This window comes from Pseudorasbora parva, chromosome 5 (genome assembly GCF_024679245.1).
Source record: "Pseudorasbora parva isolate DD20220531a chromosome 5, ASM2467924v1, whole genome shotgun sequence".
Classification (NCBI taxonomy): Eukaryota; Metazoa; Chordata; class Actinopteri; order Cypriniformes; family Gobionidae; genus Pseudorasbora; species Pseudorasbora parva.
The window spans coordinates 47,803,153-47,823,114 of NC_090176.1; the positions used below are offsets into that span (position 1 = coordinate 47,803,153).

Consider the following 19,962-nt stretch of genomic DNA (forward strand, 5'->3'; position numbering starts at 1 on the left):
AATTTGAGACATTGAGATGATTGCTTGTAAAAGGAGACGCATGTAAGATTAAATCTGAGAAACAGGAGACATCAGTAAAGGCTCCATTTAAACTTGATTTAATTTAATCGTGTTGCCGTCTAGCAGAAACTGTTGAGATAGTGGTGTTAGTGAGATAGTGTGTGCCTCACACAGTGCCCCAACTTGCATTTTCTTCTTAAAGGGATAGTTCACTTTGAAATTAAATTTTGATATGTTTTAGCTTACCTCATGGGCATCCGAGATGTAGGAGTATTTGTTTCCCCAGTAGTTTCAATTTTGATCATTTTAGGTCAAACCGTTCTTGTCTGTGCCTCACATAATGCAGGTCTATGGTCACCACCTCAAAGAGCATATACAGAAAAGTCCAAATTAAACAATCCCCCATCGTAAGTACACACTGATGCCCTAAGACACGAAACGAGCAATTTGTGTGAGAAAACGAACAGTATTTAAATAGTTTTTACCTCTTGTACATCACTACGTCCGACTGATCCGAGGGCGCGTTTGCGTGTTTCCTGTTGTGACATTCGCACGTTCTGGCTTTAGTCTGCACAAGCGCGGAAAGAGCCTGAAGTGGATCGCTCGCCCGTGTACGTCTCTCACTGTTTACACAGAAATTTGGGAAGTGTTACCTTTCACTGTGAAGATCTAAACATATTTAGACGTACAGGACATCGCAATGGAAGATTTCGATATATTAACAGACAACGTTGAATTTTTTTCACAACCATATTTATTTGAACCAGAATACACTGATCAAGAATGTGATACCACTTCCGGCTCTTTACGCGCTTGCGCAGACTAAAGCCAGAACGCGCGAATGTCACAACAGGAAACACGCAAACGCGCCCTCGGATCAGTCGGACGTAGTGATGTACAAGAGGTAAAAACTATATAAATACTGTTCGTTTTCCCATTAGGAAAATGGGAGTTTTCCCTTAGACCATCAGTGTGTACTTACGATGGGGGATTGTTTAATTTGGACTTCTCTGTATATGCTCTTTGAGGTGGTGACCATAGACCTGCATTATGTGAGGCACAGACAAGAACGGTTTGACCTAAAATGATCAAAATTGAAACTACTGGGGAAACAAATACTCCTACATCTCGGATGCCCATGAGGTAAGCTAAAACATATCAAAATTTAATTTCAAAGTGAACTATCCCTTTAAAGTTTTTTTTTTAAACTCTACTTTATTTTCAACTAATCCAAACAAATGTTCATTTGAGAGAGGCGATTTGGGTGCATACTCTTCTGAATTTTTTTTCTGAATTGCATTAGCAAATCAGACAAATTTTTTCATTGGGAAAGTCTTTAAAAAAGTCTCAGAATGTTATGCAAGGATTTACAATGAATGAACGCAGACTTCTTTAAAGCAAATCAAATGGGAGATGGTCTGAATTAGGCATGTGCCGATTTTCGGTAATGCGATATATCACGATAATGAATATGCACGATATTGTTATCATGGGCACTTAAAAATATCGTAAATAATAATTTATTAACAATTATAAAAACAATTATAATGTACTCAAAAATACTTTGCCCATCAACCGTATAAATGCTCAACACCGCTGTATTCTGCGTCAAAGGGATGCACGCGCTCAGATGTAAACAAGCCTAACGTGCGTTTGCACATGACTGAACGGGCGAAGGAGATGCGCTGATGAAGTGCTGCTCAGTGACAGCAGAGGGCGCTGATGAACAGCAGAATGCAGCGCTTACCCCGGAAACCCCGCAAACAAATGCAATCGCGCTAGTGAAGTTTTTAAAACAGCCATTCGTTTTTGTAATCTCAATACTGTTCATCACAGCACCAAATACTTAATACTTAAAGACTTAATAGGCTATTTATTTTCAAACTTAAACATTATGTTTTAATCTGGACTACAACATGCCCTAATGATTAGAATTTTATGGATTAATTGTCCAAAAGATATACGACTTCATTAGTTAACATGTTAATTCATTATTACCAAACTGACAATGAAAAATACTTATAAAGAATGAATTATTCTAAGTATTGTTAATTTTTTAGTTACTGTTTAATAACAAAATAACTTTTTTAATGGACCTAAGATAAAACTAACAATGATCAGTATTTCTTAACTAACATTACCAAAAACATTATACTTTCTGTAACAAATGTAGCTATTGCTCAATCTTAGTTAATGTATTAAATAATGAGACCTTATATTAATTTATTACCTGTTGTTCTTTATAGCCTAATTCTTTTGCGCTTTGAAAATTGTACTTTTACAGCTCTGGAAAAAATTAAGAGACCACTTAACATTAATTTCTCTTAATTTCTTCCAGAGCTGTATATATTTTTGATGCATTGTATCATTGTATTTAAACATTCAGTTATTTTTGTTATTACAAAAATAGTTCTTAAAGCTGTTATGCTATGAAAAACACTTTTTTTGCAACTTATTTCAATATCGTGATAATATCATATACCGTGATAAAAGCTGTTTTTGATTTCTACAGTGCTGCTTTTCAGTTGTTTTTCTGTTTAAATGGGTGTAACAGTTCTTGTAAAAATCTAACCGTATTGTTTGACGGCACGCACCTCCACTACGTTTTTTTTCTCAAATCTGACAACGCATCTATAATATGTGACTTGTGCTGGAAAAATGGGTCATTTTAAAATGAGCAGCTTTAAGAAATTAGTTACTGTTGTTTCCAAATTCTCATTTTAAACACCTTTAAAATGATACATGGTTTGTTTTAATCGGACAAAAAATGAGCCACACCTGTTTGAGTCATATATGGTAAAGTATAATATATAGTCAGCAAAGCTAATCTTGAGAAAAATAAATTTGTCTGAAGATCATACATTATTTTGAAGGTTTTGTAATAGCCAATGTGAAAATATAAATAAATAACTTTTACTCCCAAATATGCTCATTGCGACTCAATTTGCCAGCACGGGTCACATATACACATATAAGCAATATGTAAATATATATTTTTTCAACCCTCATTCTGAGCCTCTGAAATTATCATATTTTTAAGGGAATAAACAGCCACTGTTATGTTATGCATAGGAAACAGTATCAACAGCCCTCGCTATTGCACGTGAGTGTTATAAAAAAGATCCATATAAAACTGTAATTTGCAGACAAAGCATTATGCAATCGTTCACTTGCGGTTGGGATGCAGCTGCTGTCAGATTCAATACAGTTGCAGCTTCATCACATATGGAGAGTTCATATTTGCAAACGGTGCCTCATTTACAAAACAAAATGCTCCGAACAAACATATCCCCACAACACTATCTGGGACGCCATTAAAATGAACCATCCACTTGTTTCTGACGATAGGATCCTTCTGAAGTCTGTACAGAGATGCAAACAAACTGTTTAAACTGGATGACAAAGCCAACCTTCTTTCTCTCTTCCATTTGTCCTGTTGTCGTGTGGAATGTGTCATAAACTGAACACACATCTGTATACTGTATGAGTGGAGACAGCATCAGTGATTATAAAGGGTTATGTTTGCTTGACGCTCACCTCCAGTGTAGATTGAACACCAGTGGGCGGGGCCTGTGGTGCAATGATGTATAACTATTGGTCGATGTCTTACTCTGGAGGAAGTCGTATGCAAATCTATTTGACTGTGACATCACAAATCCTACAGTTTCCAAAAGAACAGTTTTTTGAGCTTAATTACTTTCTTTTTAATACACAGATTTATTTAAAGCGGCTTCAGATTAATATACTGGGAAATAACAGAAGTTTTCAGGTCAGTTCAGTAAGCAGCTCTACAGATGGTAAAGTGTACTTTTTCCGTCAGTTCAATGTTGGTTCTGTTCAGTTCAACAGAAGAAATTTGTCTTTAATATTAATGTGAATATTATAATGAATATAATATGTTGGGCTGAGCTTGAGCCCATATTGAGATCTTAGCCTATACTTTTATGGGACAGGAACAGTATGAATGCAAAGGAGTTCACTTTTTACTCCACTTAAAAACCTCCAGCATATTTATCCAGCGTTTATTTTTATATCACATTTCCTCTTGTAGGGCGCTGTAGTGGGCACTCTTTAACGTTACCATCTATTACTCATTTACCTTTAAGGACTGTTTATATTTACTCTGATAAGGAAGCAGCAAGAGCCCTGCTCGTTTTATTACCTTGTGACTTTAACAGGTTAGGTCTGGTAAATGCTTGTCAGAGAGATTTATAGAGCCAGTCCTCGAGAGGGGTTTTCCTCCTCCTTTCTGTCTTTTCTTGTGTCTTGTAGGTCTCTCTTACTGATTAAACAGTGGATCGTTTACCTCATTTGGAGATGATGTCACTGTGGGAGGCTGTGATTGGTTGAAAGGGTTGCTAACCCCGGCCCTGCTGGGGAGCATTGACCTCCTTTTCCTCTCTGAAAGAGGGCTGGTGTGTCCTCCCTAGTCCCTACCAATCTGCCTTTCACACACACACTCTTTCTCTCTTTCATCCCCCATCCATATACCTTACAGGGTTCTTCCTGCTCTGCAGAACCTTTAACTCTGTAACTTTGAAAAGATTAATATGTTTGTCTTAAGAATCTATTTCGATAAAAGGCTTTCAAATATGATCTGGTCAAGCTCAGACATTTAAACTTTATGACTTATGACCAAAGTTAGTCATCTGTTTTCCCTGTGTCTTGTGTTTTAAATGCATGCAAAATCGTGTTCCGTGTTCTCTTTCCCTTTCAAATCTCATTATGAATGCCCTTTTCAGCTGACATACTACATTTTCACCAACTGAATATCCTGTTTTACTCAGAATACACTCTAAAAAATGCTGGGTTTAAAACAACCCAAGTTGGGTTGAAAATGCACCAACCCAACAATTGGGTTGTATTAACCCAATGGTTAAGTTGTTTTAACCCAGTGGTTGGGTTAAATGTTGCTTAAGACAACCCAATTGCTGGGTAAGAACAACTCAACCATTGGGTTAAAACAACCCAATTGTTGGGTTGGTGCAGTTTCAACCCAACTTGGGTTGTTTTTAACCCAGCATTTTTTAGAGTGTAACAAGTCAAATGTTTTTCCGTTCATTTTAAAGTTGACATGAAATTAAAGCTCACCATAGCTATTTTCTAAGGCCCTGTTTACAGCTGGTATTAAGATGCGTTTTGGTCAATCGGATCACAAGTGGACAAGAGAGACACATTCCCGTTTACACCTGGTGTTTTAATCCGTCTCTTTTGTCCACTTTCAACCACTTCTGTCCTGGTTTCTTCAAGGGGAGGGTCTATGGGCGGGTAAATGTATGGGCTTTTTCAGATCTTTCGATTTCATGGACAAAATAAGCAAATGCTTTTCAAATCATGCAATTTACAAATGAACACGACTGGAGATGACTGACAAACATACAGAGAGCATCCATTTTAATTTCTGCTTTGACAGCCGCAAGATCACTCCGGACGCTGTGTGTGTGTTAGAAATCAGGAATGGCGAGAGAACTTTGTGCTTGATTAGTTTTTTCATCTTCAGACCAAACTTGCTTCTTCAGCTGAAAAAGTTTAAATCACGTCTGGCTAGCACGCATCCCATAATGTTTATGCATTTAGTCAGTAGGTGGAGAGTAGGCGGTCTTTTGTGTCTGTTTAAACGCATTGGATCACATGAGAGTTTACACTACGAAAGCAATCCGGTCAAATGCGTTTTTTTACTACCTCTGGAAGCGGTTGAAAGTGGACAAACTCAAAACATTTTAGACCCTGTTTACGACCAGAACGCATCTTAATTAATACTACACTGTAAAAAAATAATATGTTCAATATTTTATGACAACATATGTTTTTACATTGCTTTAACTCATCAAAATAAGTTAAGAAATGTTAAACTTTTTTAAATTAGTTATACAAAATGTAACTCATTTTTTAAAGTCAGTTTAGCATAATTTAAGTTGAAATAACTTAAATAGCCAAGTCGATTGTACTGAAAAAGTTCAAAATTTGCCTTTTTTTACAGTCTAGGTGTAAACAGGGCCTAAATGCATATCATTCATATTAATATTGTGAACATTTAATCCGTGTATATGTTTGTTCACATTGTTTGTAAATGTCTCTCTCTCTCTCTCTCTTTCTCTCTCTCTCTCTCTCTCTCTCTCTCTCTCTCTCTCTCTCTCTCTCTCTCTCTCTCTCTCTCTCTCTCTCTCTCTCTCTCTCTCTCTCTCTCTCTCTCCTAACCCTCATCTATTGTTTTTTCCATGTACCTTACATAGTCATTCCTGTTCTGCAGAACCTTTTAACTTTATAAATGTTCAGATATTAATATGCCTGTCTTGTAATTTAAAGGACAACTCCAGTGAAAAATGAACCTAGGGGTAATTAATGCATGTTTACAGAGTAGATCGTTCTCTGGGATGCGTTTTCTTGAAAATCGAATGTAACGAGTTTTATCTCTAAAAACAGATTAGCTTATAACGCTTTTAAATGGGGCATAGGATAAGTAAATTGCTAGTTAATATCACTAACAAGGCTCAGAATAGGCTCACACTAACACGGTAGCATAATGAGGGTCCCTACATGCAAACCAAAGCGTTGAGAACTTTGTAAGAGTACAAACAGTTTAATGGGATGATACTTTATAAAGACAGTACATTACGCATGTACAGACAGGAGCCATCTTGGAAAACAGTCTCGACGAGTCGAGCTACGAGCGCTGTGCTAAGATTTTCATTTAGATTTATCTTTATACATTATAAAATCATTATTATAACAAAAAAATTACTCTCTATCAAAGTTTAAAAAAGATTAGTACTAAAGTATCTTTTTGCAATTTTCACAATATTACTGTAAAACCTGAACATGCTGTGTGTGTTTACATTTATTCTCTGTAAATTTGTTGATATGAATTGAGAAATCAACTTTCCCTTGAGCTTTTGCTATATTAAATGTGATGGTAATATAAGATTATCCTGTAAGTTTCAGAGCTGAAAACGTCCTTGTTAGTCAAAGAAAAGCTTTTATAGACTGCTGGCTCAGCAAACGATTGATCTCAGAATAGACCACACCTTGACGTCATCGTGTTCGCAAAGCCCAACAGTGTGTGTGTGTGTGTGTGTGTGTGTGTGTGTGTGTGTACATACAGTTCACAGTTATAATCACTGATTATGTACGTGTCTAACTAAACATAACTTCCACGCTGTCACAGGCTGGAGTATTCTTTGTATTTGAGTTGGATCATTGTGCTGCGATTCATGATCACACTCGGACATGTATGGGCCACATCTTCATAAAACATCTTAAAACATCTTAAATAGTGAAATAACATTCCTTTCTTGATGTGCGAAAAATAAGAAAAGGCAGTTCATGACTCCTTTAAGGTATCTCGCATTCATTTCTGTGTTCTGCATTGTAGCTGATTTTTCTTTCGTGACAAATTATGTAAGAGAGAGAGAGAGCAACTGGTGTAATCTCATCTCTGTGTGTGATTTTGTGGGGGTGGCAGAAGGGGGTCATTTTCCCAGGACGCCAGATGAGCTAGAACTGCCCCTGTTGAGGACACAGGAAAACCCAACAAATTGATTATCAGTTAAAACAATATTCCCAAGATAAATAAATCCCTGTGTATACCATTAATTCTGTCATTATTTAATCAATCCAAACCTGTATGCTGCGTTTTTCCATGCAACACTGACTTTGTCTAACTAAGGAAAAAGCGCCATAAAATTAGCCAATGCTGCTTGCAATATAAATATAATAAGTCTTCTCAAGTCAAAAATAAATAATTATTTACTGACAGTCTTGTCCTCCATGACAACTCTACAATCTCAATGTCCTCTTGATTGCAATACAAGACTTTGTAAGTGATATTAAAACACCTTTTTAATCTAAACATAATTGAAAGTACTAAAAGTAAAACTGAACAATAAAAATAAAGCAATTACACTTTAGGGGGAAACACTTTAAGATGACGTAGTTACATGTAACTACATGTACTTACTATAGTAATAACAGTAAATTACGCATAATTACAAACCCTAAACCAAACCTAAACCCTAACCGCACCTCTATAGTAAGTACATGTGGAAAATGAATATTACTCATACTTATTTAAAGTAAGTACACTAGAGTACACCTCACTTTAAAATAAAGTGTAGCCATAACTAGATTTAATTATTTTAAACCCCAAAACAGAAAAAAATAAAACAACAAATGCACAAAACAAAACTTTACAAAATATAAAAATGTTAGCTTTGTAAAATTGTAAAATATGAATAAATACTATAATAATGTATAAATGGCATTAAAATAAACTGCACAGTAGTGGGGAAGATATTTCTTCAACAGCATACAGGTTTGAAATGACGATATAATGAGATTTTTTATTTTTGAATGAACTGTGATTAAATCATGATTAAATTGAACAAACATGAAAGATGTCAAAAGACATGAAAATGTCCTGCATATTAGAAGTGGCTCACTTTGTCGCCCTCTCTCGCCCTTCACCCTCTTTGTGCAACTTCAGTCCGGGTTGACCTGTCGGCTCTCACATTTAACCAGCAGTTTTCGAATTGCTTGCTGGGATTTATGCTGAGGGCAGGGGCCTGTCAAGATAGTGTGAATAGGTAGGTGGGGCAAATCTTGTGACTTTTCTGCCTCCCTCCCCCTCCGGTGTGTGCACACGGGGGGGCAGATGGAGCGGGACTCACCCCCGCTGGATAAATGGTGGCAGGTGATTGGACAGAGCCATGGTGACATGCAGCAGCGGAGGCTGCACTGAGCGTGCTCTCTCTAATTATCTCATTTGAGCTCGGCTGCAGAGAGAGAGGAAGCTGGCTGCTCCCGGCAGATACTTGAGTTTATGTTTTATGTTCAGTCAACTCTTGAGAAATGCTGTGCACTCAGCCCTACATAAGCTGCAGAGCTAGTCCCAAATCACAGCCCTGCCTGCCGCCCAGCACAGAGGTAAGTTGCGCCGAAATGCCAATTTACTCTTTTTTTTTCTTCTTTTCGTATATGTGTGTGAAATCGATACGAGGGGTTTGAAATGCTGCTCTGGTTCTCTGTGGAATCACATGAAAGCAATTAAACGAAACTATAACACTAAAAGGAAGATTGGAGATTATATTGAGTTCTTCAGCTCATCATTATGAGGATATGAGGCGTAGCAGGGATCTCCAGCGCTCATGAAAGGGAACATTCATGACTTCAGCAGCACAGGCTGTCTGCACTTTGAATGAATGGGTTGTTGCGTACTGTATATAGGACATGAAGTGAAATGTAGATCAAAATGTCCCTGTGGGGTGGTGAAGGAGTGTGTGTAGCCAATAATCAGGTAAAATGGCAGGAGCTTGTTGCAGTGTGACAGATTAACTCGTTTTTAAACTTACATGGAAAAGCTGTGACGCCATAATTGTGTTCAGAATAGCGTGCTTGCATTACTATTGCTATACTGTCCACATTTTGTGAATTTTCTGACTAGATTTGTTAAAAGGTTCAGTTTACCGCAGAGCTTATGTGGGGTACTGTATCCCACAGTGCAATGTTGCTTGACTTGACCTTCCATTTTCAGCATGATGAATGAATGAACCGGAAATTATATCTGCATCTCTTTTCTGCTAAAAGTTAAAAAAAATAAAAAATTGTACACACAACTGGATTAAAAATGCAAAATAGCTTTATAGTTTAAATAGTTTATTTAATGATCATGTGACAGACACTGTTTAAACTGTTTAGCATATTAGATTGATTTCTGAAGGATCATGTGACACTGAAGTCTGGAGTAATGATACGGAAAATTCAGCTTTGTATAACAGAAATAAATTAAATGTAAAAAATTTAAATTAAAATATATTCAAATAAAAAACTGTTATTTTAATAATACATCATAATATTAGTGTTTTTGTAAATTTAATCAAAAAAATGCAGCCTTGGTGAGCAAAAAAATATTTTTTTTAAAGTTGAAAACTGTTGAAAAGACCCTCTTCATACTGTTAGTAAGCAGTAAGTTAGTATTCCATTTTGAATATAGTTCAACCCTCTTTCTGGTTTAATTTGTTGCAGGTAATCAAAGTGTACAGTGAAGACAACACCAGCCGTGCAGTGGAGGTGCCCAGTGACATCACCGCCCGGGACATCTGCCAGCTGTTCATCCTGAAGACCCACTGCATTGATGACCACAGCTGGACCCTGTTTGAGCAGATCCCACATCTGGGCATCGGTAAGCTTCTCTCGAAAAGCAACAAAAAACTGCAACAAATGGATGAACTGAATGTTTTGGTGTGTTGTCATCGAATGTAATGTAGTTCAGATAAAGGACATTTCATCATCAATTTAAACTGATTATTATTAGGATGTGCTTTCTGATTCTAGAGAGGAAGTATCATAAAAGTCTATGGGCCAGATTTACCAAAAAAGGCAAATTAGCGTGAGAGCGCAATTCCAAAAAAACGCAGATGGAGAGGAAAGTTCAGTGCATGATCTACTGGTGACACGCAAATGAAAGAACATAGTCACAGTAAGACATGTGCCGATTTTCGATAATGCGATTTATCACGATAATGAATATGGATGATATTGTTATTGTGGGCACTTTAAAATATCGTAAATAATAATTTATTAACAATTAATATTTTTTTTATAATGCACTCAAGAATACTTTGCCCATCAACCGTATAAATGCTCAACACCGCTGTTCTGCGTCAAAGGGACGCACGCGCTCAGATGTAAACAAGCCCAACGTGCGTTTGCACATGACTGAACGGGCGAAGGAGATGCGCTGATGAAGTGCTGCTCAGTGACAGCAGAGGGCGCTGATGAACGGCAGAATGCAGCGATTACCCCGGAAACCCGCAAACAAACAAAACGCGTGTAGTTTTTAAAACAGCCATTCGTTTTTTGTAATCTCAATGTTGTTCATCACAGCACCAAATACTTAATACTTAAAGACTTAATAGGCTATTTATTTTCAAACTTAAACATTTTTATGTTTTAATCTGGACTACAACATGCCCTAATAATTAGAACTGTTCTAATTATTTGTTATTGTTCAGTAGAACTTTGAGATACGACTTCATTAGTTAACATGTTAATTCATTATTACCAAACTGACAATGAAAAATACTTATAAAGAATTAATCATTCTATGTTAATTTCTTAGTTACTGTTTAATAACATTAAAATCAAAACAACATTTTTCATGGACCTAAGATAAAACTAACAATGATCAGTATTTCTTAACTAACATTACCAAAAACATTATACTTTCTTTACCAAATGTAGCTGTTGCTCAATCTTAGTTAATGTATTAAATAATGAGATCTTATTGTAATTTGTTACCTGTTGTTCTTTATAGCCTAATTCTTTTGCACTTTAATTTGTTTGAAACAGAAATACAGAACTGTATTTTTGGTGCATTATTGTATTTAAACATTCAATTATACTAAAATAGTTCTTAAAGCTGTTATGCTATGGCAACACTTTTTTTTGCAACTTATTTCAATATCGTGATAATATCGTATATCGTGATAAAAAGTCAGCAATTAATCGCAACATGAAAAATTGATATCGGCACATGTCTAGTCACAGTCGGATCATTTCCAACACAATCAACCAAGAGCAGCGCAAATTAGCGTCTGATTTAAGACAGGTTTTAATGGGTTGTAAATAATGGCACAAACATTAGTAAATTGGTGAGCACATTCATTTAAAAACTCTCCTTCAATAAATACTGCGTCTGAAAGGGAAATTACTAGTAATGGATGTACAATAAGATCAACCGCAAAAATAACCCTGTCCAAGTCTTTTCAGCAGGGCCGTACCCACCATAGACACAGGAGGACAAGTCCAAATTGTCCCTATTTAATATTCTTAATGCTACTCTGCGGTACTCCATTACACACTGCTCTATTTGTTGCTAGGATGACAAAAGTATGTTTGTTTTTTTTCTTACTTACTGTTGCGAGTGGATGAGAGATAAATCATTGTGTTTGTTTGATAAAGACATTTTGTGAGCCCTGTGGGCGAATCATTCCGGTTGCCGTTTCTCCACATTGGAAGTCCTCACCTGTAAGAGAGCCAAAGCTCATTATAATACAATAATAATTATAATTATAATTAGTTACATTTATATAGTGCTTTTCTAGGCACTCAAAGCGCTTTACATTGAAGGGGGAAACTACTCAACCACCACCAGTGTGCAGCATCCACCTGGATGATGCGACGGCAGCCATATTGCGCCAGAACGCTCACCACACACCAGCTTATGGTGGAGAGGAGACCGAGTGATTGAAGCCAATCATTATATGGGGGATTATTAGGAGGCCATGATGGACAGGGGCCAGTGGGCAAATTTAGTCAGGATGCCGGGGTTACACCCCTACTCTTTATCGAAGGACATCCTGGGATTTATAATGACCACAGAGAGTCAGGACCTCGGTTTAACGTCTCATCCGAAGGACGGTGCTCTTTGTCAGTATAGTGTCTCCATCACACTACTGGGGTGTTAGGACCCACACAGACCACAGGGTGAGCGCCCCCTGCTGGCCTCACTAACACCTCTACCAGCAGCTACCTGGTTTTCCCAGTTGGTCTCCCATCCAGGTACTGACCAGACTCAGCCCTGCTTAGCTTCAGTGGGAAACCAGTCTTGGGCGACAGGGTGATATGGCTGCTGATACGGCTGCTTTTGCTAATATGCAAAACTGTTATCCAATCATAGCAGTGGGCATTTATTTCCAAGTCTTCGCGAATTCCAACGCAACACTTTAGTTATAGCAGTGAAGAGTGTGTCATAAGACTGTAAGTAGCTAAACATTTAATATTTGACAACTGTTTATTGATAAAAACGTTCAACGACCACCAACGACCAAATGATGTTTTATGAAATTTCAACATTTTGAACTGAAAATATGATATTATTTATGTAAATCTTGACTGAATTTGACATACATATTTGGAAGACGAAAATAAGAGTCAATGTGCAAATAGTTTACTTCATAACTACAAAAGAACTGAAACTTTTACCGTTCTTATTTATTTTTCTTTATTTCCTTAAATCCCTTTTAATCCTTTAATAATTTAATTCCTTTAAAGAGCAATACCCCCTAATGTCTAAGACATGGTTACAGCCTTGCTTTTCAGCGCTTATTTGTCACTGCTTGTCGTTTTTTAACACCAAAGGGTTGAGGGATTGTGCTGACGCAAGCTGTTAGTAAATCTGGCCCATATGTGTTCTTTGTGCTTTTCTTCACTCAAAATCATGACATCCATTTTGTGTTATTTTAGTACGCTTTATATACCATCATAGTATTTACTAATATTTTGAATTAGCTTTTGTTTTTTTGTTTTTTAAAATTAATACAAATTACAAAGCTAATGAATAAATATTATTATTGTTTATTTATTAAGCTATTTACTGTAGCTTTAATTTATTATATTTCAGTATTAGGTTTAGTAGTACTTTAAAAAAAAGTTTTTTAAGTTTCTAAGATTACTTTCCTTTGTGCATTGATGAGAGTACATAAGAGCAGTATCCATGTCTGATTTATGAATGATTTGTTCTTTTGAGATGAATCAGTTGATCCAGTTCACAAAACGGGTATCAACGGGTGTTTCGGAGTCAAAACTTGACTCCTAAATGTTTGTCTCTGACCAATCAATGGCTTCCGAAGCGGCGGGTTAGATTAATGCTAATTCCAGCACCGGGTTGTAGAAGATGGTCATTTTCGAATCACCATGACACCCTGCATCATGCTGAAATTGTGGCGATATCATGTAGTCTGACCCCAGCATTAGTTCCAGTCTGATGAGAAGTGATTCTGATGCAGTAATTAAACACATGTTTAACATTGCACACTGGTTTCCAGATTAGTGTGAATGTCCCGAGACATTCAACAGCCTCAAATTCTAGCTGGGTGTTCTTCCTCCAGGGGTTAAAGACGTCACCTGCATCATTTATCTTCTCGGTAACATGTCTTGTTGCAGGAGTTTCACACAGGTAGCACGTCTCCACTCAGAACAGCCCAAAGTGGGATCTTGAAGCATTTTATTCCCTGATGAGTGAGACTAGGGAATAGTTGGTGATTACTGGTTTTAATATGGAGTTGATCATTTAAAGTAATGCATTATATATGCGTTTTTTCCCTTGTCACTATTGATATTTTGGTTACACAATAAACTTAATTCATTTAATTTCCATTTAATTCATAGTTAAGCTATTTGCAAAATAAAATATTTTGTGTGTTTTTTCGTATTGATCGAGTTGGCCTGAATGGTCAAAACCCCTCTCAAAATGCTTGCTACAGATGCAGAATTTTTTTAATGACTACAACATTTTTTGTTAAAGTTAAAGTTTAGGAGCACATGTGCCCCTTGGGAAACAATATGCATCAAGCCCTGAAAAGCACTGAACTGAGCTCTCTTTAATGTATTTTTGCGCTTGAACGATCAAAAACACACTTATGTCAAAAAGTCAGTTGTGTCATGTATTCAAGCAAAAGTAGTTTATGTTATGCTTAAAGGCTTAATGCATTACAGTTTAACTAAACTCCTCTAACCTCAACTAAACTCATCGTAAGACTAAATCTTATGATATTTAGTCAACCAAAACAAGATTAAGACAAATTAGTTGACTAAAATATGACTAAAATTAAAGGCCATTTTAGTAAAAAAAACTGAGAATAAAACTAAATCAAAACTTGCTGTCAAAATGAACATGTTCATTTTAAAATCAGATTTGGTATATTCCTACTTTGATATCTCAGACTATTGAGGCATTCCATTGGCAGACACTCAGAAAATGTTGTATCGAGAAACAGAAATGCAATAGTTTGCTGTTGTCTAATTGTCAACAAAGAAATCTTATGGCAGATGATTTGTGGAGGCAAACATATGCTATTTAGTGATAGAATTTGATCTTCACTGAGGTTTGCACATCTGTCTATGCAAACATTCGCTAAGGTATTTTTGTTTTTGCTTTTGTATTATTGTTAATGGCATTAATAATTGTTTGTTATTAATGCCATTAAAGTCCCACTGAAGTGTCTTGAAATGCTCAGCGTTATTCAATATGTTGACTCGTCCAGAGCCACTGAGCTCGATAAAGCCAAAGTTTCCTCCTAATCTCGAACCGTTTCTCCTCCATATCGCTTTAAAATACAGCATTCTGTGCAGAAATCTGTTCAAACGGGTTCAATATATTTTCTGGTCTGGACTGACTGGATCACATGATCCGCTCTGTGCTGTCGTGTCTCTGGACCGGAGCTGTGGCGATTTATGTGACACTAACATGAAACCTTCATTCACCCCAATGAAAACTATATTTAGCTGTTCCCTATCCCACTATGTGCCATTCACCATGTAGAAAAGAGTAAATGTGTGTGAACAAGTGACGGATTTCAGCCGCAGCTTCAGGGTCTATAAAGTCTGTTTATAATGTAGGGGGTGGGGCTTCGGATTCTAGAAAGCATTTGATTGGACAGGAAATCTGAAGTACAGAGTGAGAATATGTATACTAAAAACCAAAACAACTTCAATTTTGATTTCATGGAGACTTTAAAAGGCAGAAATATTAAGCTCCAAATGAAACTTATTTCAAGAGAGATCATCAACAGCACGGAGAAGACGTAGCTCATTTGGTCATGGCCAATGCAAACAACATTATTGCATGATATCTCTGACCATTCACTGCAGTAACGCTATGGGAATTAATTAGTATTAGATAACAGTAGTCTAACTCTTCCAGATGGCTGCTTCTAAACAGATGCTTTCCATTTAGTCATTAAACTTGCATTTAGAGTTGCAGGAGATGAATAATATTTAATGATAAAGTGGAATAACAAGCACCCCCGCACATCATTCTCATTAATGTTGAAGGTTGCTCATTATCAAGGCATAATTTTTGAAAAGAGTGTTAATAATTAATCTGTTAAGCCCACAGAGCGGTGCGATGGTAAAAACATGGCTGGAAACAAACGAGGGCAGTAAAATCTCATATTATCAAAAGAACGGACTCTATATTCTGATTGGACGAGCAGCATTCAAAGCAAATGTGCCGCACATATCCTGAAAAGTGAATCCAAAGCATTTTGATCACCCCCCCGGTGGCTGGATGAGTATAGGTCAAAGTTCAACCCCACCCTCTCTATATAACTAAATGGGATGCCAGCCAATAAAAAATCCAATTGCACCTTTTTTCAAAGATGGTTTCTGTGATTTTAGGTAGTTCTTTGATGCTGTAAAAACAGGGTGTAAAGTCATGATTGACAGCTGTGCTCACGATTGAGTCTGTTCTTTGATGCACATGATGTAGGTAATTAATGTGCATGTGCTAAACTCACTTTTGTTTTTGATTTCCAGAAAGAACCATAGAAGACCATGAGTCAGTTATGGAGGTTCAGTCTGGCTGGGGCATGGACTCTCACTGCTGTCTGTACTTCAGGAAGAATTATGCCAAATACGAGTTCTTCAAGAAGCCTCTTGTAAGTGTGTGTGTGTGTGTGTGTGTGTGTGTGTGTGTGTGTGTGTGTGTGTGTGTGTGTGTGTGTGTGTGTGTGTGTGTGTGTGTGTGTGTGTGTGTGGTTTGGGTACTATATTATTCTAGGGAACAGCAATACCTTTGACCTTGTTGGGACATTTTTTGGTCCCCATGCCAGTGTGTCGTGTGTGTGTGTGTGTGTGTGTGTGTGTGTGTGTGTGTGTGTGTGTGTGTGTGTGTGTGTGTGTGTGTGTGTGTGTGTGTGTGTGTGTGTGTGTGTGTGTGGACACATGTCGACCTGGTAATGTATAATTGATTTGCTGAGGTTTGGCCAAATATCCTGAGTTACCTATTCAAGGTCATTAAAGATTGAAACAGAGACACACGATAGGGCTTTTTAATTGTGCTGGTTAAGAATTCAAGGTAATGCCTAAATAATCAATCACAGAAGTCCTGTGATTTTAAAGGTCACGGTCACAGATCCTAATGGGAGATTTAACAAAGGTGCTTTATGGGATTTCTTTCATAACTTTTCTTTAAGGTGTCATTGTTACAGTGTAATTATATATTTAGATATTGAGTAATGTTAATCAACTACATGTACTTACTATAGGGATAGGGTATATTAGGGTTTGGTTGAGGGTTAGTTGCATGTAATTATGCATCATTTACTGTAAGTACATGTAACAAATGTAATAAGGACACTGTTAAATAAAGTGTTACCCAATGCTCCTAATACCCGACAGATTTCTCTGGAATGGATGTCTTGAGAAATTGCACTTGTCTCAATGACAGGAACAGACAGTCAACAACACACTTTTCATTGCAGGACTTTTTCCCTGAGCACATGGTGTCTATATCGAGTGAAACCAATGGAATCATGAACCACTCACAACTCATACAGGTAATGAACTTCATGTTGTTATTATTATTATTATTATTATTATTATTATTATTATTATTATTATTATTATTATTATTATTATTAATAACTGTGGATAGAGCATTTTTTTATTTTTTTTATTCTGCAAGCTTGATGGGCATTATACAGGCACATACTGATATATACAGTAAACTTTTTAAAAATGTAATTAAATGTATTTAATTTAATTAAAATTAACATCGATATTGATAGTAACATTAATTTAAAATGTATATTATTTTAATATAATGTATATTGTTATTTTTATATATACATATATACATATATACATATATATTAGAGCTGTAAAGCAAATTAATTGGCAAATTAATCTCACAACAAGTTTGGCTGAGAAATTACCCCCCAAAATATCATTTAAAGTCATTATTGTGTTAAATGAGAAAAGCATAAAATAGACAAAAAAGTAGCTTTAAAAAGAAATATATTTGATTGAACATTTAGTTCATATAAAATTTTAGGCTTCAACAGCCACAAGGGTGAGTAAATGATGACAGAATTTATATTTTGGGGGGACTATCCCTTTTTAGGATTTTATTAATATGGAAGTATGTTTCATTCAGAAATTGGTTAAAGCCTGAGTTGGATAAAGGGTTTATTTAAGTATTTTGTGTCTGTCGTTCCTCCTGCAGACCTTTCTCAGTTCCAGTTCTTGTCCTGAGATTCACGGGTACCTCCACGCCAAAGAGCATGGCAGGAAATCATGGAAGAAGTTCTACTTTGTGTTAAGAAGGTCAGGATTGTACTTCTCCAACAAGGGCACATCAAAGGTGGGTTCAGATCCGTCACATAGCCCATACAGCACCTGCTCTGCATTCAGTTTCTGGCTCGCTAAAACGCTCCATCCAATGCCACAAAGTCTGCAGGGATTAGCTTTAATTGTTCATAATACCACTTGCTCCTTTTAGAATACCTTAAAGGTGAGTCGTGTGTCTAAAATGCGTCTTGAGCTGCAGGAGTATGCAGAAGATCAAGCGCTGTTGGTTTATGGGAGTCCATTCAGGTGCTGACTCTTATCTGATGCATTCTAGATGTGATAGTCAGATCTAACGGTGCAGATTTATGGAGCTTTACTCAGTAAAACTGGTAGAGCCGGATTTTGTGTAACACTCCAGCTATGCCAAGTGCTGAACCCTTCAAAGTCACACAACAGGTGAGCTGTGTACCTGCTCACTACTGTGCCAACCAGATGATTTATGAACTTGTGGGGACTTTTTTTTTTTGGCCCCCATGAGGAAAACGGCATATAAATCATCCAAATTAAGTTTTTTGAAAATGTAAAAATTCAGAAAGGTTTGTGTGATGGGTAGATTTAGGGTTAGGATATATAGGATACAGAAAATACATTTTTGTTGAGTATAAAAATCGTTATGTCTACGGAATGTCTCCATAAAACATGAAAACCCAACATGTGTGTATATTTGTCATCTCTCTGTAAAGCATCTCTACAGAAGATAATGTCATTAGGAAATCTACGAATTCTTCGAATCTACAAATTCAGAGCCAGATTTGATTTGCTCTGTCTTTTGATCTCTCTCAACCAGCACTACCCTCGCTCTTTTTCTTTTTTTCTTCTTCTTTTTTTTACCTCAATAGAGCTTTTGTTCAGGACAGAAGAGGACCTCGCTGTCCACTTCATGATATCAGACTGTTTCTGTGGGCACTTTTGGTCCTATGGAAAATGAACTCTCATGATACACTTTCATACTCTCATAGTTTTTTTTTTTAACGTGTCCACCGACAGTGTGCAAGAGAGGATATATTGTACATGCATCACAGGAGAATTCTGTGCAATCCCACCATTTCTCAAATAGCATTTTTGGCATCATAAATACACCCAATACATTATTTTCAATGCATAATTTGTTGACAAAACAGCTTTACTGGAAAATCTGGTGACTGTGGGGGCCATTTTAGTACAGTGAACTCATTGCCATGTTCAAGAAACCAATTTGAAATTATTCAAGCTTTGTGACATGGTGCATTAACCTGCTGGAAGTAGCCATCAGAGGATGGGTACATGGTGGTCATAAAGGGATGGACATGGTCAGAAACAATGCTTTTCAATTTAAAAGATGCCAAATTGGCATTAAGGGGCATAAAGTGTGCCAAGAAAACATCCCCCACACCATTACACCACCACCACCAGCCTGCACAGTGGTAACAAGGCATGATGGATCCATGTTCTCATTCTGTTTACGCCAAATTCTGACTCTACCATCTGAATGTCTCAACAGAAATCGAGACTCATCAGACCAGGCAACATTTTTCCAGTCTTCAACTGTCCAATTTTGGTGAGCTTGTGCAAATTGTAGCCTCTTTTTCCTATTTGTAGTGGAGATGAGTGCTACCCGGTGGGGTCTTCTGCTGTTATAGCCCATCCGCCTCAAGGTTGTGCGTGTTGTGGCTTCCCAAATGCTTTGCTGCATACCTCAGTTGTAACGAGTGGTTATTTCAGTCAAAGTTGCTCTTCTATCAGCTTGAATCAGTCGGCCCATTCTCCTCTGACCTCTAGCATCAGCAAGGCATTTTCGCCCACAGGACTGCTGCATATTGGATGTTCTTCCCTTTTCACACCATTCTTTGTAAA

General features: G+C 36.9%; 1 protein-coding gene across 4 annotated transcripts in view; it reads left to right on the forward strand.

Moving 5' to 3' along the window:
* Window positions 1-19,962, forward strand: part of grb14 (growth factor receptor-bound protein 14) — a 113,905-nt gene that overhangs the window by 77,605 nt on the left and 16,338 nt on the right. For 3 of the 4 annotated variants that reach the window (XM_067444573.1, XM_067444574.1, XM_067444576.1), the window contains 4 exons: window positions 10,021-10,177; window positions 16,315-16,436; window positions 17,262-17,336; window positions 18,005-18,142. In XM_067444573.1, coding sequence (XP_067300674.1) covers window positions 10,021-10,177; window positions 16,315-16,436; window positions 17,262-17,336; window positions 18,005-18,142 — 492 coding nt within the window. Of the gene's footprint in view, window positions 1-8,784; window positions 8,923-10,020; window positions 10,178-16,314; window positions 16,437-17,261; window positions 17,337-18,004; window positions 18,143-19,962 lie in introns of those variants that run through there. The other variant, XM_067444575.1, reaches the window with a different exon arrangement.